The sequence below is a fragment of the Triplophysa dalaica genome, chromosome 14 (genome assembly GCF_015846415.1).
Source record: "Triplophysa dalaica isolate WHDGS20190420 chromosome 14, ASM1584641v1, whole genome shotgun sequence".
Classification (NCBI taxonomy): domain Eukaryota; kingdom Metazoa; phylum Chordata; class Actinopteri; order Cypriniformes; family Nemacheilidae; genus Triplophysa; species Triplophysa dalaica.
In genome coordinates this window covers 11,555,423-11,580,743 of record NC_079555.1, presented here as the reverse complement: position 1 = coordinate 11,580,743, position 25,321 = coordinate 11,555,423, and the positions used below count along the sequence as shown (strand labels likewise).

The 25,321-nt window shown below is 38.7% G+C and overlaps 2 protein-coding genes across 3 annotated transcripts in view; both read right to left on the bottom strand.

The window, feature by feature from the left end:
• Positions 1-22,892, bottom strand: part of LOC130435648 (protein jagged-1b) — a 42,668-nt gene extending 19,776 nt beyond the window's left edge. Inside the window, exons 1-4 of one of the 2 annotated variants that reach the window (XM_056766413.1) lie at positions 22,725-22,892; positions 22,380-22,611; positions 19,965-22,221; positions 16,288-16,605 (exon numbers count right to left, since the gene is read on the bottom strand). In XM_056766413.1, the coding sequence (XP_056622391.1) occupies positions 16,288-16,605; positions 19,965-20,156 (510 nt within the window). In that variant the 5' untranslated portion in view covers positions 20,157-22,221; positions 22,380-22,611; positions 22,725-22,892. Of the gene's footprint in view, positions 1-16,287; positions 16,606-19,964; positions 22,222-22,379 lie in introns of both variants that reach the window. The other variant, XM_056766414.1, reaches the window with a different exon arrangement.
• Positions 22,893-23,044: 152 nt separating this feature from the next.
• snrpa (small nuclear ribonucleoprotein polypeptide A) lies at positions 23,045-25,321 on the bottom strand. Its single transcript, XM_056766416.1, has 7 exons — positions 25,251-25,321; positions 24,893-24,969; positions 24,620-24,792; positions 24,362-24,532; positions 24,068-24,244; positions 23,908-23,996; positions 23,045-23,624 (listed from the first exon to the last, which is right to left on the bottom strand). Exons 2-7 carry the CDS (start codon positions 24,963-24,965, stop codon positions 23,465-23,467), a joined length of 843 nt encoding a protein of 280 aa, XP_056622394.1. The 5' UTR covers positions 24,966-24,969; positions 25,251-25,321; the 3' UTR covers positions 23,045-23,464.

Below are 25,321 nucleotides of genomic sequence, written 5' to 3'. Positions count from 1 at the left end.
GCTATAGACATCATACATAATGTAAACAGATTGTTTTATATAATCAGTTGACAAGGACAATAACAGTATTAAAACAAAATCACATTTATACAGACATTAAGTGTGTTGTAACTACACACAAACAATGGCTTTATATCTACAACTATACAGCTCACTCAAAAATGATAGCCATCGTTTTTTTGTCTCCACTTAAACACATTCACTCACACACATGCATGTTGGGTTTCAGTGTTTTACGGGGACTTTCCATACACATAATGATTTTTATATTGTACAAACTGTATCTTCTATCTCCTAACACTACACCTAAACCTCACACAAATCTTTTTGCTATCTTAAATTTTTATCATCATTTTGTTTTATTTATAAGCTGTTTTCCAAAATATTGATGATGGTAATTATGAATGGTTTTAGTATCTTTTTCAGGACTTTTTTCTCCTCACGCTTTTAGGGTTTATCAGGACCACACATACACACACGAGTATAGCAAGCCCTCAGTGCCCTGACAGTCTGAAGCATGGACACAGCACTCACACCCTTAAAAAAACAACCAGAACAAAGGAAAATTTCTCAGACACACAAACAAAAATGTCCACCCACAGCGGTCTTCTCTAACACCCTGGAGGTCTTTCTCAGCCCCCTGCAACGAGAGATAACCAAGACCACTCGTTCAGTGTTTGACACAAACATAAACCCTAAAAGCAAAGAATTCTGTGTTCAGTTCAGCATAAAACACAAAGTTCAGACTGTCTATTTATATTGAACATTAATTTTAAGTTGTAAAGCATTACAGCATGCAGGCATTCAAAATGCTTTCCTTGTTTTTGGGGAAAAATTGAAGCCTAAACCAAGAACAAACTATTTGAAAGAAAACTGAAGTCTTGTGATCTTGTGCTGTTTTGCCTGTAAAGTAATTTAATCTGGTTTTAAGTATTTAGATGTCTTTAATGAGAAATTAATGGGAAACAAGACAAAAACACAGATAAAGAATTTCTTTTGTAGTGTAACCATGACTACGGCATGGTCACATTATTTGTATCTTAATGCTTAATTAGAACATTAAACAGAGGTCCTCTAGAACCTTGCATCTCCATATTTCTTGATTTTTTTTTGCCATAAACCATTATTATAAGTCACCTTTTATGTTTATCACTGGGTTTTGCAAATATCAAATCAATAAAACGTTTTTAAAGTTCTTTTCAACCATCGATAACACCCACAATATTTAATAATTTACAAAATACCATGTTTTTCCATTTCATGAAATGCAGTGAATTTGAAGTCTCATTCGTGTGAATTCCTATTTCCTACGATCTCATTCGTATGTTGTGTAATAATTTGACTTTGCCACTGTGATGTTAAGTTTAGGGGTGGGCTTTGCCACCTTGAAACTCACGTTTTTAGCTAAATGAGCCTTTTAGGGTTTGGGGTGAGGCAAGATGTTGGTAAGCCACCACTTAAAATATGCACAAATTCTTTGGATATCAGGTTATATATATATAAATGTTCATACAAATGCAGTGTTTGTATTGAAAGTCATGCTGAGTGACATGAAAATAAGTCTTGCTGAATGACACCAAGAAAGGGGTGTCCATGAACAAGAAGAAATAGATTCCAAATTTCGTGCCAATGCTGCGAACTGCCTTGAGACCTATTACAAAGGTCATATTTTCAATTTAAAACAACCGTCAGGTGTGCCAAACCCAGTCCATATGTCTGCACCCCTGATGGGAAAATGCCATTTGAATAAGTAGCATTCAGATCTGTAAATATTTACTTGAGGGAAGTTGATTCTTGTTAAGCCTGTAATGTCATGTGTAGCAGAGTGCGTCTGATCCGCGGTGTGTGATGTCTATTGTGTACGTGGGTGGGTGCTGATATTCTCAGCTCACAGAGTCTGTGTTTTGGCTCTGCTACATCCTGGCGGAAGAGATGAGGCACATGAACAGAGGTAAGGAAGTGAAGCTCTCTAAAACAAAACCGCACTAACACACACCCATTACATCAGTGCTGGACAGCGTCCAGGGTGTTATCTCCCATTCTCCTTTCCTCTATTCTCTCTCTGTCTCTCAGGATATATCAGCCCTGTGTAGGCCAACAGACCTGTGCCAAGGTCAAATCCAGGCACACAGGTGAGTCACACAGACGCACACATCCAGGAAGGGTGTAGGAACGTTCCCCTGGTCTACCACACCTTTGGCTTGTGAGGAAGCACTGTCATTTCCATTCCGATGAATTTATAAGTGATGTCAGTTTTACATCTTAATGTTTTGATAAATGAGGCATGAGTCATCAAACAGGTGTGATGTGTTTTGACAAGAACAGAATGTTATCTCCCTCAATGATTAGTACCATATTTATGTACAATGGTGTTTACAATACCCTATAGTGCACTGGTACTTTCTGAAAATCTAGTGTAGATCTAACACATTGTTACAGAACCCTGCGCATGCGCTACAGCCGATTATAATGTATTTACTTCAATAAAACACATAAGAGATGATAGCATTGGCCATTTATCTTGGATTTGAGAAAGCGTGAGCCTGCATTGTTTTGGGCGTTGAGAGTGGAATCAGAGCGACATATGAATAGTAATACGATGTTACCAGATTTAAAAATAGTCCTGATAAATAGTCTGTTTGCAAGCAGCAGAAAGCTCTGTTAGCGAAAATAAAGTAAGACCAAGTGTTGTTTACTCTGCGCTGCGCATAATAGCATCAAGTGAATAAAATACACAATACGTTGACCCGGGTTCTGTTTACTATCATGTGTATGCACATTCATAACGACGTAAGACCACCGGGAACAATCGCACTCAGATACACACACATTGAGACAGAAATACTACAGTGTTTCCTCTACATTCTTGGTTGCCAGCAAGCTTCAGTTTTATACAATTATATGCTAAATATGAACGGCCCCCCTGAAAATGCTTTGTTGGATCTTTACAGAGACACAAACCACTGTGCATTACATATACTGTGTTTAAAACAAAGCCATCATTTAAAACCAACCTGTGTATGCGTGTCATTTTGGAATAACTCCCTAAAATTGTATCCAAAGACATGACGAGCCAACTGGTGCAACAGCTAAGGATCCCGCTGTTAATAACCGATGTAAGCCAAGGCGAAAAGTTATCCAGTCCTCCTGCTGCTATCTTAGTCACATTGTTCTTTTAACCTTTGTATATTCCGTTTTTGTGCTCCACTATTGTACTTTCTCTATGACATTTTGCCATCTAGTAATAGCAGTGAAGTAAATGAAAATTATTGACATGATTTCACTTGCAGCTGATTGGACACATGTGACCCAAATGTTACATCCATCCAATCACTCGCTTATTTTTGTTATGTTTCTTATGGGCCAATGAGGGTGTGCAAGCCTGTGTGCTAATCCGCGCCTGTTAAAAGGTGTATAAACTAAAGACATCCATGTCAAGACAATCTACATACACCGTGGGTCCACTTGCATGATATTCGCCATGTTGTTTCTACAGTAGCCCTAAACGGACAAACTGCTCCTTCGTCAAAGAAGCAAAAATGTGACAACATTTTAGCCATTTGTCAGCCACCGTAGTGTTTTGAAAGGGAAGGATGGTGAGGTTTAATGCAATAATGGAGTCTCTCAAAAAAAGGATGCCAGACAGTTATAATCTCTGTGTTGATGCAGTATTTTTGAGATCTGTGGGAACTGTCTAAACCGGACCAAAGAACGTGCCATTACACAACTTTCTGTACACAAATACATCATATCCTGTTTATCATGTCAGAGCTACTGTTTCACATCCAATCATGCATAATCACATACAAACACATGGAACCCTAACTACCAAATTAAAAAAAGGAAAAAGACGTACAGATGCTGGAAGATCAACCAGTAAACATCAGCAACACAGAAAAGACAAGAGCTCAGAGATAAAACTCTTGGGGTTTAGCACTCAACACAACAGCAGCAAGAGTATTGCGAGAGGGTCTTAAAATTTTAACCTTTGGGCTATGTAAGTAAGCCTTGAAATCTCATATGAAAATGATTGTTGACTCATGTTGCACTATAAAATGTTGATTGAAATGCTTCTATGAATTTAGCAAATATTATAATCTAAAGGTGTTTCAGAGTTATTTATAAATGTTAATACGTTTTTTTTTACATACACAATGTTGTAAGTAATTGATTTCTGTATTATTTATTGTCATTAATGCAATTCATTTATTTGATTAGAAAAATGTGTTGGCATGACTGCATGACTTTTATAGGAACCCAGTTTACATGCCTTTTCTACAAATACTATGCAAAGGGTAATTACTTTAAACTTGCTAAAATATAACAAATATAACATATTTGAACAGGTTTGGTTTAGTCACGGGCGCAATCTCAGGTAACACACAAACTGAAAGATGGAACGCACTTCGAGTTGCTTTGGATAAATGCATAAATTCCAAAATGCATAAACACAAAAATGCACAAATCAAGCCACGCCATAACTCCAAATTTGTGTTATTCCAAAGATTTGATCACTTTTCTATTATTCTATTGAAAAAATATGAATAAGTAGTAAGTGGCCCAAAGTTTTGACCAATAGTGTGTGAGCATCAGACACATTTCTTTAAGTCTTGTGTCCCAATTTATTCCCAGCAGGTGTCCTTTAGAGAGGCCTCTAATGTCCCTGCATCAAAACACTCCAAAACTATCTTGAACCATGCGAGACTATGACTAGCTGTCAATCAACAGACAAATATCATAAAAGAATGGCTTTAATATTCATAGTACTCTCTCTTTCCCTATAGAGCAAGATGATCAGTATACGCATATGCTTTAATTTCATGCATGGGTGTTTTTTACTTTCTTAAAGCCTATGGCAAAGGATATTTTTGACAGTATAATATGCTTGAATGTCTGTGTATGAAAGAGCTCTATTCACACTTGAGGGAAAAAGAGACAAAATTGCTTGGCAGTGAATTCATAATGAGCTCTTCGATCAAAGTTCACTTCATCAGGCTCCTCAGAATCGCAGCACTTGATGCTGTTGAAGGGCACTCGATTTGCCGGACTATGTTAACTTTGCGAAAGGCTCTCGAATGCTCATCACAGACAATATATATTATCCTTACATACTGGCCTGAGTTCAGATATTGCTAGAACATCTGCTGTCCTTCATCCATTCAGTAACATTTAATAAAAATGTCTGGCTTAGATGACAATCTATGTATGTTGAGGGGGGTTAAGATGTGGATTAGGATTTGCTTAAAATAGTCTGGTATTTTAATTTCTAGTCTAGACACAAGCAGTCGATGTATTTATATAAAGTGAGTTATCAACTTTAAAATTCAACATTTATTCAGCATTAAAAAAAGAAAAAATGAAAGAAAACGTGCTTGCCCATGTCAAGTTGCGTCACGTCCTGTAGGGTGTTGCTATGAGGATGGATGCACGTTTTGTTATAAGTATTTGGTCTTTTAATTCTAACAGTGAAATGTTTTATTGAAATGAAGGATACTGGATATGTCCCCAGCTCTCTACTATGAGAAACTACTGTGTTTGTCTGGAAAAAACACTTTGAGGCTGTCAACAAGATTGCAAGAGCTATGAAATATATAGATGAGTTTTCTTCTTCTCACCATCTCTCCCCCTCTACTCCACGTGAAGAGGAAGCCCGTAGGCACAGTCTGGTTCACATACTTTTCCACCCCATTCTGTTATATAAACAGTTTGAGTAGTGTTTTCACACATAATAATTAAAAAGAGAAAGAAGTTTAAGTATTTTGGCTCCATATGGAGACAAATATCCGTCTACCTTAACTTCTATTCACTGACTATGCTAACATACTGGGCCATTTAGAACGCAACTCATATTTCGAAGATTTGTTTCCTCCTAACCCCCGATGACAGCTTTTGTTAAACGGCCCCTTTCCCTTTGTTCTCTTTCTCTTCCGTCTAAATATCTGTCCATCCATCCATAAACATCTATGTACCAACTTCAGTTCATTCTCATGCTCTGTGCAATAACCCACTCACTCTCTTTTTGTCTTTCGCTCTCATTTTTGTTCCACCTCGCTCAAGTTCAATGACTGTCAAGACACAATATTGCAAAGCTTATATAAAACTTCAATCTATAAAACACAAATCTAGTATCTAAACAACTCATATGTGCTACACTATGATAAGACTTTATGAAAGCAGAGTCACTAATAATTCTGAAAACTCATCTTTCACAGACGGGGTCATAGAAGGATATCCCGCGCGAGGTGGCCTGTACAAACAGAGCTTTTTGTAACAGGAAGAACTCCCAGCCCTCAGAGAGGAATTACACACTCTCTCTTTCTATCACTAACACACAGTTCTTACACCCAATTCTGACAAAGCCCTCCATCAAGTTCTCCACCTCAATTCAAACTTCTCTTAGTTCAACATTTTCCTAGATGTGTTTGACAGTCGGTCTATTAAATGCCAGTCAGGACACTCTAGCAACCCATCCACGGCAAAACCTACCTCCCTTTAAACTTGAGTGATACAATTTTTTTTCATGTCTTATAAAAATACCATTCCACACACGCTCCTGATACACAACAAAATCACAGTGCCTTCTCGCTTTAATAAGGACAAATGTGCTATTAGTGCAGAGGTCTACACATCGATCAATGCGGAAAAGCAGTCCCTTAAAACATCGATACAGTAATTATGCACATTCACACACTAAAACACATGCAATTCGAGCCCATAATAATTACACTTATCTACCCCCTCTCCTCCACACAACTCACAGAGAGCAGGTGTTGCCATGGAAGCCGCAGCATTCCATCTCATCCTAATGGCAGCAAAAGGTGATACCAGCACAGTAGCGACGTATGGAGTACCACGGAGGGTTTGAGAAGAGGAAGGGATAAAATTAGAGCAGGTATATTCATTATCGCCTCACTTTTACCAGATGTCCTTACAGATCCACTGGAGGGGTCATCTCTGTTGTTTGTGTGCATTAGGAACACCGTGTAATTTCCTGTCCCTTCCATATAAAAAACGTGCCTCCAAATCAGGTGCGGAGTATGGTTTTCTTTTTTTTAGTTAAGGGTGGACATTTCGAAGATGTTTACGTGTTTTGAAACTGTTTAACATTCCTGCTGTCCCTCATCTTCAGCCTTTATCTGTCCTGCCGTTCGTGTCTTTTTGAGAAGGATTGGTTGGTCTCGGAGAAGCCTTCAGGCAGTTTGGCCTCAGTCAGCCCCATGGGCATTTACTTGAATATTCAAACACATTAGAAACAAAACGTACAGTTACGTTAAAAAAATATACATATTAATATAGGTTTTCTTTAGGACAAATTCTTATAAAGTAGTATGCAAATGTTTAAAAATAGATCGCAAAATCATTTTTCATCTGTAACTTCAGCTTCTATATCATCATCTCTGTTTAGAAAATACAATTTCAGTTCACTCAAGCACTTATCTTTACATGCGTTCATTCCTGCGAAATCACAGACAACAGCACAACTTATAAATCATTATGATAGGCTTACCCTTGAAAATCAAGTTAAGAAGGTAGTTTTGAACACAGATTTTATGTACTTGCTCAATTTCTTAAACCATAATGTTGGTTTAAAGGGATAGTGTACCCAAAAACAAAAAACCCTGTCATGAATTACTCACTCTCTAGTCTCTTTGGTTATAAGCATCGTTCCAAATATATTTCTCCGTGTTCAACAGAACTAAGAAATGTATACAGATTTAGAACAACTCGACAGTAAGCGAACTATGACAGAATTAATAATTTTGTCAGAATCATCCCTTTAAATCTGAAAAAAACAGAATTATTTAGGATTCTGCCCCATTTCTAGGTCACTTATCACATGCAAGTTAATTTGAAACACTGAACATGTTATTTAAGATTCTCTGTCTGTCTCTCTCTCTCTCTCTCTCTCTCTCTCTCTATCATTACATGGATAATTACCGAGGAGTCTACCCTTTTCTTTCTCTCTCTCTCTCTCTCTCTCTCTCTCTCTCTCTCCAATCCTGCTGTAATTTCCCCTGTCTATCAAAGTCAAAATTTTCCTGGTTTAATTGGCCAGACAAAGGTATGTGATTCCTGAACTTTAAAAGCAACAGGCAGTCTCCCGCTGCGTTTTAAATGAAAAGGAAAGAAAGTGTATTTAGAAAATATGTTGTTTACATAAAAACATCATCATCAGCGCAGCACGTATTGGTGACTCGCTGCGTTTTTGTTCGATTGCGGTCAAAGTGGATGTCCGCGCTCACCGGTGCTCTCGTTTGATTGAAGAAGATCTATTTACAGCCGTCTGCCCCATCTAGTGTGTAAATTATGGCCCTTAAAGCACCAGTTATCCAGCTCGGACACTAAGCCCTATATTTTAGCAGAAGCAGTGGGAGAAATGGAAAACACTCGGGTTAAAACATGCATAGAGAATAGAGCGTGAAGGCCCGAATGCATCGGGCAAAAATGACAAGGCTTATTTATAAAAAGAGCGACCAATTAAAATAACCTGCCAATCAGAGCAAATAGAAAATAACTCAAACCTCACAGAGTCCAGGCTGCTCAATATTTAACCAGCTCTACGTTCGACAGAAGACAGCAGATAAAAAACCTGGAACTGTGGGTTCAGTGCAGATAAGACAAGGGAGAATAGAAGAGTAGTTAACCATGCACCCAGGAGCTTGTAGATGAGAAAATGAGTGTGGGAGAGATTCTGTGACTGACTTTAGGAGAAGGACACAATGAGGATGAAAAAGTGCAAAAGAAAAGGTGAAGTGAAGACAGAGCAGAGAATAAAATAGTCATAGTATTTGTGATAATATTTCTCATATCAAACTATTTATCAAAGCACAAATATAAATTAATTAAAGCACACATATAAGCGAAATAAGATTTCCTCTTAATGACTATTTCTTTGGATATTTACAGAAATGAACACACCATGTATTTAATATAAAGGAGTCAACCTATAGTGAAATTAATAGGGCTTATTTTTAATCGCAGCAAACAACACTTGTTGTCTGAAAATGTACAGAATCCATATATAAAATCCATTGGCGCTTGATATGCATCGGCAACGCAGTAGAATCAAAACTAGTCACAGCATGGATAAAAACCCTATTGAAATTTGTTGCAATGTTCTGTCACGTCTATCACAGTACTGACGACGTGTTGTTCCAGCTCTAGTTTAAAATAAATGCATTCTTACACAAATGCATTATTTGCTTCATAAAGGTGCCCGAGTGTTTGATGTATTCTGACATCTTTACACTGTTAAACGTACTGGCTTGTCATGCTTGACATGGTCAACTTGTCAAAATAAGAGTTAGACATATGACATAGTATTTCTGTGCTCGATACACTCCCCCAGCGTTCGGATAGTTTTCTGAAAGTTTTTTTCGAGTACGAAAACCCTTTACGTAACAACTTTTCTTACCCCCCATTTAAATGCAGTTGTCACTATCAAAACGTTGTGTTGTGTACTGTACATGTCCTACCAAACAATTAAACGTGTCCTCATTTGACTGAAGGTGAACAAGAGCAGCACCCCCGTCTTCACAGTCCTTTTTATACAAATTCCCACTTCAATCCAATTTGCACACAAATGAGCATAATGTCCCAGTATCCCCGACTGTCCCAGGGCTAGAATCTTATCTACAGCACATTCAGGAATGAATCTTAATGTAATCAACTTGCGTCCTCTGCCCATTGGTGTGTCGATCAGTCAGAGTCAGGGTGGGCCTGTCTCCCCCAATCACAATCTTCTGGACGTAATTGCAAATGCTAACCAATTTCAGTTTGCACATAATGTTAAAGATATACCATTTGATTAACATCTGAGGTTTGGGACATTGGAAACTGAACTGAACAAAAATCTGGCAAAAAAATATTTTACATAAAAAAAATCATTACTAAACTTATATATAAAGTGATCCCTTCCACCCATCCTGAGAACCACAGCTCTGAGCTGGGCATTAGAGAGAAAGAAAATAGTGAAACAATTGAGTGGGTATACATTAGTCTACCTGCGTGACTGCACAGGTATGTGGTGTGTGTACTCGAAGAAGTTAACAGAGAGGAATAAAGAGTGGGACAGAGAGACAAAGAGAGAGAGAGAGAGAGAGAGAGAAAGAGAGAGAAGTCTCTCTCTCAGTTCCTGTGGTCAATGAGTTTCTCTGGTTCCCAGGCAGCAGGAATGTCCAGGTAACTGAATGGTGTAACTCTCCAAAATACAACATGTCATAATAGAAGAGGCTCAGTTTACAGCTTACCCTTGAGACACATTCTCTCATACTCTCTCTCTCTTTCTCTCTCTCTCTCAAGATTCAAGATTCAAAGAAGCTTTATCTGCACGATAAATTAGGCATTTAATTACAGTTCATTTATTTATGTCTTTATTTGTTCTTTTTCTAACTTGTCAGTGCCCGGTCAGGGCTGTTCTTGTATATCAAAAGTTGCATAACAATCCGTACAATTTTTTTGTATTCTACAAAAGCAGTAACAGTGCTTGGGTTCGGAATTACTTGAGGGCAAGTAAATAAAGACTTGAATTTTGGATAATATATTCATTTATTTGTGATTCAGAAATACAAGCACTGCTTTGATGGAAGTTTACAAGAGCAGCCCATATTTTCTTTCCCATGTATAATTGTGTATTTTTGTTTGGCTGGTTCACGGGTGTTTTTTTCCCTGTTAATAACAGCATGTTTGTAAACCCTGACCCACAGAAAGAGGATTCCAACATCAATTTCAACATTAACAGTCGTGAAGTCAACACAGTCAACTTATGTATATATGCTCTTATTAATAACGCCAATGAAACTATTAAACCAAATCAACAAAGCTCTTCCACACCCTTTAAAACACACATGACATTATTTAAGTGAAATATTACTAAATGTAAAACATTTTCTTCAAATGAAATATGTATAAAACATTTCCAAAGAACTCTTTAGGTTGGATTTTATCTGCCCGGATACAAGCTCCACATTTTGGTCATTTGGATTGACGTGAACTCATGGAAAAACTCTTTACGTGTTTAATTGACGGATGGGACTCATAAGCCCAGTAAGGCCTCGTGTCTGATCGTGCCCACTGGCTTCACATGTCATTTAAGAGGGTCTGTTCCTATCAAGTATATTACATTGCCCTCTTAAAAGTGCAGGATTTCAGGCTTAATGAAAAAGAAATGGAAGACAGAATATAAATGGAGGTGGTGCAGTATAAAAGATCTGAACATTCAAACCCGAAAGGGTAAAGCCGTCTGTACATTTCCAAGTCATTGTTTTCTTGTGACTAGGATGAAATAGGAAATATTTTGCAGACAGAAAGTTAAGCCTATTTTTAAGATTTATATATATATATATATAAATAATTTATTAATATTATAATGTAAACCTGTGTAAAATAAAAAATGTGCATGTCATGTAAGTCTAAGACTAAAGGGAATTTTGCAATAACCATATTGTTGTTCTATTTAAATGATTTGGACTTTACAAAGTCCACATGCTGCAAAACCACTGCTGCACACCCAAAGCATTGCTGGACAGTGATAAATTGCTTTGAATATCTCAGCAGGGAAGTATCCGATTCTGAAATTTCATCACATCAGATAACCTTCAAGTCTCACTTATAACAAACATGCAGGAAATTAAACGTACACAAACCAAGCGCAACTAAACAACCTCACCTCAAATGAACAAACTGTGCTGATTTGATGACACTTCTTTTCATGCTGTTTAAGTAAGACATACACAAACCATCAAATTTCACGGTATGAAATTTAAAACAGATTTATTTAGATTTCGGCAATGTTGTACAAATGTACCCTACGTGTAACTTTGTTTACATGTGTTAGTTGCATTGCTTGCAGACACATGCAAGCATGAAGTCCGATCCCTGAAGTTCACACTGATGTCCCGCACTATATGACATCCAGGAAAGTGATAGTTCGCCCAAAAATGAAAATTCTGTCATCGTTTACTCACCCTCATGTCATTTCAAACACGTATGACTTTCTTTCTTCCGTAGAACACAAAAGAAGATATTTTGAAGAATGTTGACAACTGAACAACAGCGGTACCTATTGACTTCTTTTGTATGGAGGGACCCAAAACCAAGTTAATGGGTACCGTCGTTGTTTGGTTACAAACATTCTTCAAAATATCTTCTTGTGTGTTTTGCAGTAGAAAGTCATACAGGTCTAAAATAACAAGAAGGTGAGTAAATACTGAGAATTTTCATTTCTCCGTTAACTATTGTGTGACAACTAGAAAAAATTAATAACTCTTAAAATAATGTTGATTTTTAATTTGTAACTATATATAAATCTATTCTTATGATTCTTATGAATCTATAAATTCTTTTACTTAATTCCATTTAAATATATTATCAAATGTGATAAAATGTATACTTTTTACTAGGTGTGATTTAAGTTTTCAAAAACACATTGAGGCCACTGTAAATGGATACTGTATGTCTTGTTCAATGCAAGATTGTTTTGCATCTGGATGGGGATTTTTCACAACCATCGGTTGTGGTCATCCACAAAACACCAACCTCTCTGTCTAACCCCAGTCGAGAATCCCAAGACCTTCTACTTTCTACACAGCGGCGATGACCACAAAAGCCAAAGACAACAACAAAAAACAATTCCCAGACACCGCAACCTGGAGGTAACACACATCAACTTCCTCTCATGTCCATTCATCCTGAGCATTGACGCCCTGCACTCTTTTGCTCCTGTAATCTCTCTTCATTACAGAATAAAAGGAGAACGATGATCTCATTTTCTCTATGACCACATAAAGGCCGAAAGCTTCAATCACAGCACCATTTATCAGGAAACGCTAAAGAATAGACAAGCCACAATGCGTTACAGTATGACAACACAGTTTAACGGTGAAACACACTGTATGGGTCCTCACTTGGCAACCGACACTTTCAGTGTGAAGAGAGAGAGACAACAGCTCCCCTTTCCCAGTATAACTCTGCTCACCTGTTTGTCTCCTAACCTGGGGCTGTTGGATTTTGATACCCCCTTCCTCCCTCCACTTTAACCACCACACAAAGATGGACAGATAATACCGCTCTTTCACCTCCTCGATGCCCACAGTGATCCATTCACTCCCTCTCTCTCGCCCTGCAGCCCAGCCCTGAAACTAATCCAGACGGCCCTCTTCCTGTTGAATTTTCTCACACTCACATCAGTGACTCTATAAACACCCGACGCTCCCTTTTACATATATTTGCATTGTATGCACATTGCACTCACACAAACTTTTATAACAGAGAGATCATATCAACTATATGACAAAGTATAAAAGATAACATTTTTTATGTTAGGAATAGGATGTTGACACAGTACCATGGATTAAACAATTTTGTTACAGGTACCATTTTTTGCGACAAGTTTAATATACGTACTGTGGAATTAAGATGACAAGATTTTCTATAATGTCTGTAAGAAATAAAATATATCACATCTTCCAATCCAAATACACTCAACATAAACAATTGCAATATTACTATATCCTAAACAGCCACATAATATTCTAGCCCCAGGTCCCATCAGAATCCCACCCGTGACAGTCCGATATTAAAAATAATTAAGAGACGGGGCTAGAGGCTACTACCTGTGCTTCTGCAAGTCAGAACAGCTGGCCTGTATCAGATGATTTCCCTCTCCTAGATCAATGCTCCAGCCAGCTTTGAACCATGTTGAAAACATTATTACCACTCAAAATAAATACAAATATATTATCAGCCGTCTTGGACTCATTACAATCCCAGTGAACAATGTGACCAGCCATCCAAGTTGATCCAACCATACTTGACAGATCAAAACTCACAGACTATAGGAAGAAGAAAACAACTAGAAGCTTTATTCCAATACTGAGCGGCCTACCTGGAAGCATTTTAAAATGGCTAAATATAATCGTATGCTATTCCAAATGGAATGCAAGAACGCCTCTTAACAAAGCTCTAAAGCAGCTTTGAATTCATGGTTTACAGAGAATGCAACACCCATAATGCACTGCGACACACGTGGTTGATAAAGCAAGAAAAATGTAGACTACAAAATACTTATTATAAAAGGTTTTCACTTAAAAGACTGACTAGCGCAATATTTACGCATGCCTTGTTATTTGACCTTATATGTTTTACCAGTATGTGTGTACCCTGGATTGACCCCATGACATGTTGCCCTTCTATAGCAATGGTCTACCAGACGAGACAGTATCCCTGTAGACATCAAGACAGTTTTGGAAGAGAACCAGAGAAGGCATTTATTCAGACACCAAACAAAAAAACAAACAAGTCCTTCAAACAACCACTGGCTCATCTGTCTTCCCACAGCAACAAAGATATTTCCTTCTGTTTTGGATTCTTTGGCCTGGAGCTGGTTGTAATGCTGCACCGTGATAGACATTTCCTCAGGGGAATACTGTTAAAAGTTTTACACGGGGGTAGGTCATGAGACTCATCTCTCTTTCATTGGGGATTTCGGTGACTCACTGAAGAGCTTGATACTCAGAAACTCCTTCCATAAAATCAGATTCTGATCACAAAATTAAAAGACTGTGTAATGACTCAGTGTTTAGAATCTTAGCCGCAAGACAAAGAAAACAGAGATGCAATATGGGCATATCGATCTCTGTTTCTGTGTCGAGGTTGTGACATTTAAAAACATAACACCGTCTCATAAGATATGCTTTAAATCCAATGAATAGTGGTCTATGTTAGTAGTGATGGTGGGTATGTCTGCTCTTCTCTACTTCTTTAAACGATACGAACTGTGATGTCAAAATGCCTGTGAAAAAAGACAAACAGTGTTTTACATGATCGCAGCCAGAATATGATGAAAGAGAGAAAGAAAGGTTCTAGGTTAGCAGAAAGTTAAGTGGATAAGACGCATGTTCCAGTTAAAACAATGACCACAGAGGAAATAAATGCAAAGTCAAGCGAGGGCGATGGTGTTTTTCATAACCCTACAGGGCTGTTACTTTGTTTATTTTTGTGAAAATAGTTTGGTTTTAATATTACAAACCCAAGCATTGCAATTCTATGAAGCAAACCCAGAAGTGTGAAACAATACAAACAAATTCACTATATCAGCTCTCTCAGAACGCTGCTTATCTAATCTTTATCTCCTAATCTCAGCAGTGGGTTACAGTGCAATTTATAACAGGCAAGGACGTTGTGTCACGACGTGAAGCAGAGTGCCTAAAACCCCGTAGCTGTTATAAAATGCACTGTAAACCACTGCTTCGCCGGGCTTATGGCTTAATAAAACGGTTTCTCCATATGCTTAGCAAGGTTTCATAAAATAAAGTAAATACAATTCTATTTAGGCTGTGCGGTGCGGTCAGCCGTTATATATCGAGGTATATTATAACGGCTTAGAGCTCCGTTCAGCCAATCAGAATCAAGGACCAGAACTGACCGTTTTATAAATATATTTTCTGCCACAAAGTCAGTTTCACACACGCACAATTATTGCCTCTAATCAATGAGATTAAGTCTCGGTTTAAAGATTCAACCTGGAGGGAAGCAAATGCTGACCGCAGTACAGCTGCAGAGTTCAGTAAAGATCCCTGGCACAGCATACCTGAGGTCCGGCTAACTGTTGGCACACATAACCACCTTTGAATGGTTTCCCTGATGCCACTGAAGTCAAGTCAAGGTGAAGTGAATACTTCCCGATCGGCAAGTCAATAAACATAGCACACCAGCTTATATTCTTAAGGAAACCTCATGTAGAGGTGCAACACAAATGTGAAGTGCTTTCTTGAGAACCAATATAATGGAAGCAGAGGTGATTTGGTCTCGGAGACAGTTTAATAGTGACAAGAAACCACCCCTTAGAAAACGACCTCCTGATGTGTTCAGAAATGTTCAATCGTGTGTGTAACACTAGATTGTAAGGCCTGAAAACTCTATCAAGATGTCTGGTCGACCATGACAAAGACTGGTACAATATGTGTTATATTGTGCATGAATATACAGCCGCGGAAAAAATTAAGAGACCTTCAAAATGTTCATTTAATCAGAATTAGATGCATGTTGTCCATTCCAGTCCAGTGTCTGTTGAAGAAATGCAAAAATAAACTATATTTTAATTTACAATTTGGGAGAAATATTATTAGCAGTTCACACAATGAAATAAATGATGATTTTCACTAAACACATACCTAGAAATAGAAAATTCATGAAAATGGTCTCTTCATTTTTTCCGCGGCTGTTTATAAATCAGTATAGTACAAAGAAATATATAGAACACTGATGAATGAACACTGTTGTACTCACCGGCCATGCATGTTTAAAAGGAATGGCAATCCGTCCATATCTACTGTCGACCCCCTCGTTCCCGTGGTGATGTAAGGTATGGGAGTTGCCTCCCAGTACAGATGTGCTGCTGGTACCATATGTGCAAGTGCCAATAGGTGCGACTCGAGCCTGATACTCCTTCAGACAGGCCTTGAAGAAGGTGTCACACTGATCACCTGATGAACACCGCTGCCCCCCGCTGACCTGGGGGTCACAGCACTCACCGTTCTGTAGAGTGCCCTGAGGGTTCAGCCAATGTCGGATCTGCACTTCAAATGTGCCCAGTGCGCACGCCACCTAAACACAAAATCAGTAAAGTTAATAAATGAAAAATAAACAGTAAAACTAAACTGACAGAGACCACAGAGGCATTAAAATGGAAAGCGGCACGTTCTCCCTGCAAAGGTGTTATGAATATGAATTCTCTCTCTGTTGCTTGTTCATATTCCCTACAGTTTTGTGATAGCTGGGGTTTGGTATTCAGGTGAGGAACATAATGTTTTTAAAGTGAAATATTATTTTGTTTGTTTAAGAATAGAAAGTACAACTGCAGTTAGCAATAAAAGGATTTACATGCATAGAAGAAGAGTTTGACCATGCAGGGGTGAACCTTTAAGACATATCAATAAAATGCACAACAAATGGAGAAAAATCTAACGTTGCTGGATGCACAGAAACTATATCCAACGTACACTTTTTACTGGAAACATATGTCCATGCCCCTCAGGCCCTGTTGGTTTGCATCTGTTTTTTGTATATGTTTCATGTAATTGCCTCCAAACAACATGATGTTTCTTTCACATCCAACAACCTTCAAACAACACAAATACAAACCACAAGGGAACTTATTCACCCACACGGTACTAACTCTAGTAGCCTTTGCATCTCAAGGAAGATTAAGACACAAAGAAGTGACGATAACATTGATTCAAAGCAAAATCCCCGTCTAAACAGACAGATACACTTCTCTTCTCCGCTGTATTCACCTTCTTCATCTACACACGCACACTTTTTTATCTCAACCTTTTACCCGCTGGTTATTTACCTCATCTTGTTCTTTATGTCTTTCTTTAACTCCCCTGTCTTTTCTATCTCAATACCCCTCCCCTTTCTCTCTCTTTCCTCAGGGAAAAGACATTTACAACACGGCTCTTATCGCTCCCTCGCTACTTCTAGAGTTTTTTCTCTTCGCCATTTCACTTGGGAACAGGTCTTTCATCCTCTCAATGTTATGTTCGGACCGTCCTATCTTCATTGTTGCCATTCATCTCTGACTTTCTCAGGTGGGAGGACAGGACACACACATGCGCTATAAAGCTCTGCAGAAGGGCATTTCAGGTTCTCTCAGAGAAAACATTTTTTTTTCTCCAAACTTAGCAACTGAATCAAATAAATTGAGGCAGGCGACCAGAATGTCTACACAACTCTTTTAAAATTATCCCAGAAAAAAACATCATAAAGCAGGTGGAGAGGATATTATGCAGACAAACATTAGTTTTGATCTATTGAGACTATTTTGGTTTTCTATGATAGATTTTATAACTGTGCTTTTATTCTCAAATGCGGGAAATGATCCAAATCTTTTTTTGAAAATGATAGAATCAGTGGGTGTCCAACCTGCTTTATGCGAGACACTTTTTATTAATAATACAATAACACAGAGCAACACTTCGAAGCAAACACACGCACGGACAGATTTTCCTGTAAATAAGACATTCCGGGCAGGGTCAGACAGTAAGACTCGGTGGTGCCTGTCCTCTCTCTGTAACCCCACATCTCAGCATAGCCGTTGAATGGCTGCACTGTCCTCCCATTGTTCCATCATGGCATGTTGTCCCATTCCTGCTCCCAAAACATGGACACATCAAACACTCGGCAGATAGACCACCGGCCATCACTCTCCATCTCTCTTTCTTCCTCTCCCTCGATCCTCTGCCAGGGTCATTCCCGGCATACCTGCATTTCAGCAGGCTCTCTTGTGGAGCTGCATCACAGAGCTCATTACCGAGACATTAAAACCCCTCAAAGATTCACGCAGAACTGCGGCGAGCCGACATCAGAGACAAAGGGATGCTGCTACTCAAAACAAAAAAGACTGCCGAACATATTTACCGTTCATTTCTATGAGGATAAATACCGTATTGAAAGACTGGGATCGGCCAACTGTCACTGTATTATGCCTTTTCCAAATGCACCAAAGCTACAGTAGCTCTACTGTCCATTCCTGAAATAACCAGGAATCATTCTTTCCATCCTTTAAAGGGATACTTCTCCAGAAAGGAAAATTTGGCCGTCATTCACTCACCGTCGAGTTGTTCCACATGTGTATAAATGTTTTGTTCTGATGAACACAGAGAAAGATATTTGGAAGAATGGTTATAACCAGACAGATTTTGCCCCCCATTGACTTCCATAGTAGGAAAAATTACTTTATCTTTTTTTTCTTCCGTTTCTTCATTTTGGAAAATGTAGGACAGCAACCAGTTCTGGGGCACTGTTGACTCAAATTATATTTTTTTCTACTGTTGTAGTCAATGGGGGGCAAAATCTGACCACATACCACAGCACACTATGAAAAAAAGTATTTGGTTTATTATCCAAGGATCTTCAAAGCTTTCCAGTATCAAAGCACTCATTGCAAACAACTGCACAAACAAAATATTTGACGGTTTCACACACTGTCTGTGTCAGGACTGGTATTTTCGTACAGCAGTGACCCACCAGAACACACATAAAGTCTTTGAACTCAAAGGGTTTCCATACAAAGGGTCTGCCCTCAACAGCAGGCCAACAAACCCAGCGGAGACCTCGTAGCCTAGAATAGTAGGTGGCTGGGGTGGGATGTGTAGCAATATTGGGTGTATATTCAGGAATTCTATTATGTGCCTTAGGACAGGATTTAAACTTTGAAAAAAATATGTCATTTGGTTTTGGACAAAGAGTAAATTCAGATCGTCCAAAATTTTGAAGGTGGATTCCTATTGAAACAAAATAACAAGTGAATATTTGAGTTCTCTATGGCAAATGTAACAGGGGGCTTGGTCGGCATGGTTGCCAGTTCGAGTCCTGTTGGTAGTGGGTTCAGTGGATCAAGACCACAAAGAATCATTTCTCTTTATAAAAGCATCATGGCTGCTACTTAACTGGCTAATGTAAACATAATGAAATCTACAATAAGCCTCTCTCTAAACAGACAAACAATATACATCAAGTCAATGAGGAATGATTGTCTTTCTTGTACAAAAATGTATACTCTAATAGAATTACAAACAAACCTAAAAATATTTGTGTAAATATATAGTTTGTGGACACAAACACAGTTTTACAATAACAAATTCCCGTATGCCTCAGATATACTGTATATTGACCAAAACTGAGCGTGAGAATAAAATATCCGTATGAAAAATAGAGAAACACACCCATAGGAGCGATAAGAGCAGCGCGCAACAAAGAAAGATGGAACAACAGGTGTCTCCAAAAGGTGGCACGTCTCTCTTTCAAATGTGTGCAAATATTTTATAAAAAAGCATAAAGTAATGAAAACTGCACTACCAGCCAGTATAGTCTTTGGAAACTATTGCGGATAAAAAAATTCGTGAATAAGGTCAAGGCAGGGTTAAAGGGCGGCTGAAAATAGCGCGTAATCGGCGGCTTACCTGCGGCTGCAGAGCGAGCGACACCAGAAAGATCACGGTCCATTGCTGTCCCCGTTCAACATCCTTTATCATCGCCCTAACCTCATTCCTTCTGTCCATACTCGATTTCTCCCAGGAGTGCCAACTCTTTCGATCCCTGTACATTCTCATTGCAGACATTTTCTGACTTGTTTTGCGCGTACGGAACAGCATCTCCTGCTTAAAGACCCGTATACACTGTAAACATGTCCATCTCGAAGAGAACTGCGTGAAAATGAGCAAAACCAATTTTGGTAGCAGGTGCACGGGTAGATGGTCAGACCACCTATCTGTCTCGCACACCGGTGCTTTCCACACTCCGTACGGAGTCCAGGGTGGGTTCACCTTCTCCTCCTCCTCCTCTAGCTCTTCCTTCTTCCACCTTCCACAGTTAAGAAGCTTTGAATCCCCGACCTGCTGGCTCACTGACCTGAGTTTTCATCTCCTTTACTTTCCCTCCCACTGAAAGCGCAGTTCTTCACCCTGGCGTAACCTCAGTGCGCGCACTGCTGGGCTGTTCCGGTGCCTTTGGCGCAGCGGCAAATTATAAACCTGTGATGAAAGCGAAGTGAAATCACAGAGAAAAGAGCGAATGATGAGCGAGTTTGCGCTTTCGGAGTAAGCAGACATCACCGTGGGAAACACTAGCAGTCGAGTTGCCAGAGGGTGTGTCCTCTGAATGGGAATATCCGCCACCTTGTATTCCGTTTGGATCCTGATGGCAATTAGTTAACGCGCCATCAGTATTTGGGGATTCAGTCAGAAAAAAGTCCGTAGGAACAGAAAAAAAACATCCCACCCAGCGGTGATCATTACTACAATTTATTAATTAAAAAGAAAATTAAACTTTTAATCGATTTTCTGTTGTCACGCGTTCAACGGACCCGTAATGCGCTATATGGACATTTTTGCTAGTGGTTTGTTTCCGTATGTACTCCCACGGCTGTTTGGGAAAAATGACTCTCAAATTTCATTTAATCTGCGTGATCAAAGAGCCGCGGCGCCAATTAAGAGTCTGTCAAACAGGACAAAAGACACAGTCAGTGACTGGATACATTCAGTGCGAATGTTCATTCGCATCACCAAAGTGGAGGCGGTGTGTTTTGCCTGAATTAATCACCATTAGGTCGTTGGGTGAAACTACAAACCCAAACCGGACTATTAACAAACAATATTTGTGGGGTCCATTGCTGCTTCCAAAATGAATGTGCATGTTTGTTAGTTTGTAGGATTTATAGGCTATTTTCTGTTTACAGTAAGGACCACACACTGCATCGAAACTCTATGATAGCCTACACTGGAAATAAAATCATTTAATGCCTTAACTACATATTAAAGAGTTTGTCCATTTATGATATTTGGTTATTACCAGGGTTATATATATATATGCAATTCTGATTTATATAATGAACTATGGTTTTACTACAAAAAGGTAACATAAATATGATAACAACAAATTATCCATGGTTTTAACACGGTAGCATGGTAAATAATGACCTAAAGATAACATCAAAAACTTGGTTGCTACACATTTACCGAAAATGTAATAAAAACAATATTTTTCCTTGTATGCTAACCACTAATAGCAAAAAGTAATAATCTCCAAAATCTTATTATAATAAAATGCAGTTAAAATGGTAGCAATGTAAAAATGTATAGCATACTAACAATGCTTTTGAGAAGAACATGCATTAATGCAAATTAAACTATATTAGACCATAGTAAATGCTATGGTTTTACAACACACACAAAAGTCTTCGTCATGGTTAATAGAAATCATACAAAACATGTTCAATTTTCTATGACTTATTGGTAAAACATAATTCGTTTTCAATGTCTTTTTAGGCATGGCTGCACATGCTACCACACAAAGCAACAGCTTTATGCAGAAAGTATAATGAGGCAATTTTTTTTGACTGAATCCTGTTTCCTCCCCCTAACCCCGGCGGAATGGACGCACATGCCTACCAACCGGTTATTTCCCAAAGCGGACTGACACAGGGTCAGAACAGAGGGCTCTTCACGTCCGGCTGAGATTAGCATAGAGTGCAGCTGACCCCGATACCGTCTGAATGTTAATTCATTTTAATAGAGGCCTGATGTTAAAAGTCGATGTCCTGATGGGTCCAGTATCTCATACTGCTTTTGGTTTACACCTGCGCTCATTTGACAGCACTGCTGTTTGGAGATGTGTTGCCATCATCTGGTCATAGTCTGAACTGCAACTCGGTCCTTAAAGCTGAAAATGTATGTTGCCAATGTTCAAAATATACAGTTATCGTACAATATTGACTAGAATCCACATATTCCCAAACGCATTTACTACGTGGGTAAATGTAATTAAAAGAAGGGACTGTAATACAATGTGAGATGTGTTATTTTTTCAAAGGGACCAACCTGTCGTTAGTCATATGACTTGTGTGAGGACAGCTGTGTCCCACACTTCGCTGGGATGAGATGCGTGTCTGTTCTGTGACTCAAAGGGGGCAGTGTTGGTGGACAACAAACTGGTAGGCATGATGCCAGTCGCATGAAACACACCCACCCACCAGCAGTTAAGGTCAGGTTTTTCTCAAGGCGAAAAGAGCTGTGTGCAGAGGCTTGGGAAAAATTAGGCATCCATGTTTGCCTATTCAAAAAAAGAAGTTGACCGTGTCATTAAGGTCACAACACAACTAAAGACATGCCTTATTATATAGCTCCTAAATATTCATTATAATATATTTCCTTAAAGTAAATTACCTCCAATACAATATGGAGAAAGAATGCGAGGAGTTATTTGTCCATCAAAAAGCAATCTAACAGAGAATGTGCATAAAAAGGCCACAAAACTATATAAAACATAACCATCTGCATTGATTTCCCTTTCATTCTTCACTCAACTCATGACCACAAATACCTGTATGTCAATCCCTTATGTCTTGCGTAAAGAAAGAGAGCAAATTTGCTTTACACACATTTAAAGACTTCAAGCACAACTCATCCAATCACAAATCTGAAAAATTTGTTCCATATCAGCATGTGTATGATGTGTCTAATTCAATGAAGAAAAGAAAGCAACACAATGTAAAAAAATATTTAATTAAAAGAACAAAGCTCCAGGTATAATGTCTGGAGGCCAGACTCTGGGTGCAATGCTTTAGAAGACAATTGGAGTAAAGAATAAAATGCACATACTTACAAACTCAAAGTCAACCAGCTCACATAATAGGAAGCATTAGTAAAAAGATGAAGCAACGGAAATGAACCTTCACTTACTTATTACCTTGTATTGTCCAGTACAAACATAACTGTGGTAAGTCTAAGCAAATGCCAACAAAGAGCAAATTAACAGTCCATCTCCTGCCTTTAAGAATGGTGTATGAGGACTTGCAAAAAAAAACCCTGAACTGCCCTCAATGCAAGTATAAAGGCAGGTCTATGAGAAACGGGCATTTTTCAAATAGTTTGGATGTATGAGTGAGTATTTTTGCACAAATGGCTTATTTCTTTGCGAAAGATATTTTCATAGCATTGCTTTGTGTGATCTTAAAGCCTTGCAAAGCTTCTCTGGCTGCACCGGCCTGCACATCATTATCAAACTCCACAAAGGCGATATCGTGGCGACCAGGGACAAGCCGAACTTCTTTGAACCCAGGGAACCTGTGACAAAAGGAGACATCCTCATTAAGAAAATGATGCATACTTGGGTAAAAATAGCACAATATTTGTTCTCATCTTCAACTCATTCATCCATCCATGAGCATTCCTAAAAAGAATCCATAAACATGTTACCTTTAAATATTTGAAAGCAACACTATTAGTAAAGGTAACTGCAGCATAAATAATATTTCTATGAGGATTTTCTAAGGTAACCAATTCATCTAAATAAAAACCCCACAGCAGTGAACAAAATAGATTACAAGCATCTTATGTAAATACTCACTGGTTGAAAAGCATGGACAGCATAAGTTCGTTGGTCTCCTCTGGGAGATTGGTGAGAAACAAGATGTGATTGGGAGGGTTTTCTGAAACCTACAGGAAACAAAATGTTAAAACAAAACCAAAAACAAAACCCCCGGCTTTATTCAAATTCAAACACATACCTGTTGTGGCATCTGGCCGGGCATTTGCCCAGGCATCATCTGGCCTGGTGCCATTGCACCTGGAGGCATTTGTCCAGGTGCCATGCCAGGTGGCGGCATCATACCAGGGGGAGGCATGTAAGGAGGCTGGCCGGGCATTGGCATCATGCGAGGGGCTTGGCTCATGGGTGGCATTCCCTGTAAATTCCCAAAAACATTGTACATTTGAGAAGCAATACTTAACTAGGTTTAAAAACTCATATCAGAAGCACTCAACATTTATAATGTCATGTTAAAACCACCACATATACTTACAGCCATAGCTGCTGGTCCTCCAGCCATGGCAGTTGTGGCAGCAGCATTCTTCTTTCCAGAAGATGTCTCTGGAGCTTTGGGCTTTTTCTTTTCCTTCTTACGGTCTCGCTCAACATACGTTCCCTTCATCTTGGCAATAATGTCGGAGTCCAGTTTTGAATACTGAATGCGCTGAAGTAGATAGAAAAGCATTTAGACACAGAGAATAGCAAAATTTTACATAATTAACGTTAGTTATATTGAAATAATATATCATACCATGGGTTTGTCGTAAAATGGGAAGCCTTGCATAGACCGAAGAGCACTAGAAGCACTGTTTATCTCTTTAAATATCACAAAGGCCTGACCCTTCATTTTCAGTGTACGAGAAACGAGGATGTCGAGGATTTGACCAAACTGTGAGAATATTGCATACAGCGACTTCTTCAGTTCTAATAAAGAGATAAAAGACAAAAAACAAATCGTTAAGAACATGAACTGAAGTGTGACGATAAAGCAAGCAAGAGAGAGTAGTTTAAAGACCGTTCATACCATCTTTTTTAATCTTTTCATTCAAGTTGTTGATGTAAATGGTGTGGTTGAGTCGCATCTCCTGGCCAGCCATGATTCTGGAAGAAAGAGATATGAAACGTTTTCAGATAATAAAACACACAAAAAAGAACCGCATACGGAGACAAAAGGAAACGATGTTTATTTAATTGTAACGTTACGTTATTCTTCAAATTAAAGACGACTGATCGACCTCGTTTTTCAAAAAGCCATCCACTTTCAAAACAGCTAAATAAACCAACTAACACGACAACAAAACCAAGCTGCATCGACGGAAGATAACGCGAACTTCAAACTAAAATAAAATTGAAATCAACAACAAATGTAAAATTGTACTTACATTCAAAGAAAGGCGGTCGACTGCAAACTTGAACGGACGCACACGGAGTATAAAGAGCACACAACTTCCGC

Coding starts and splice junctions, on each gene's coding strand:
- snrpa (XM_056766416.1), bottom strand. CDS start 24,965: ATGGCTGGCCAGGAGATGCGACTCAACCACACCATTTACATCAACAAC. Junction 24,793..24,892: donor TGAAAAGATTAAAAAAGATG/GTATGAACGGTC, acceptor TCTCTTTATTAG/AACTGAAGAAGTCGCTGTAT. Junction 24,245..24,361: donor GAGGACCAGCAGCTATGGCT/GTAAGTATATGT, acceptor GGGAATTTACAG/GGAATGCCACCCATGAGCCA.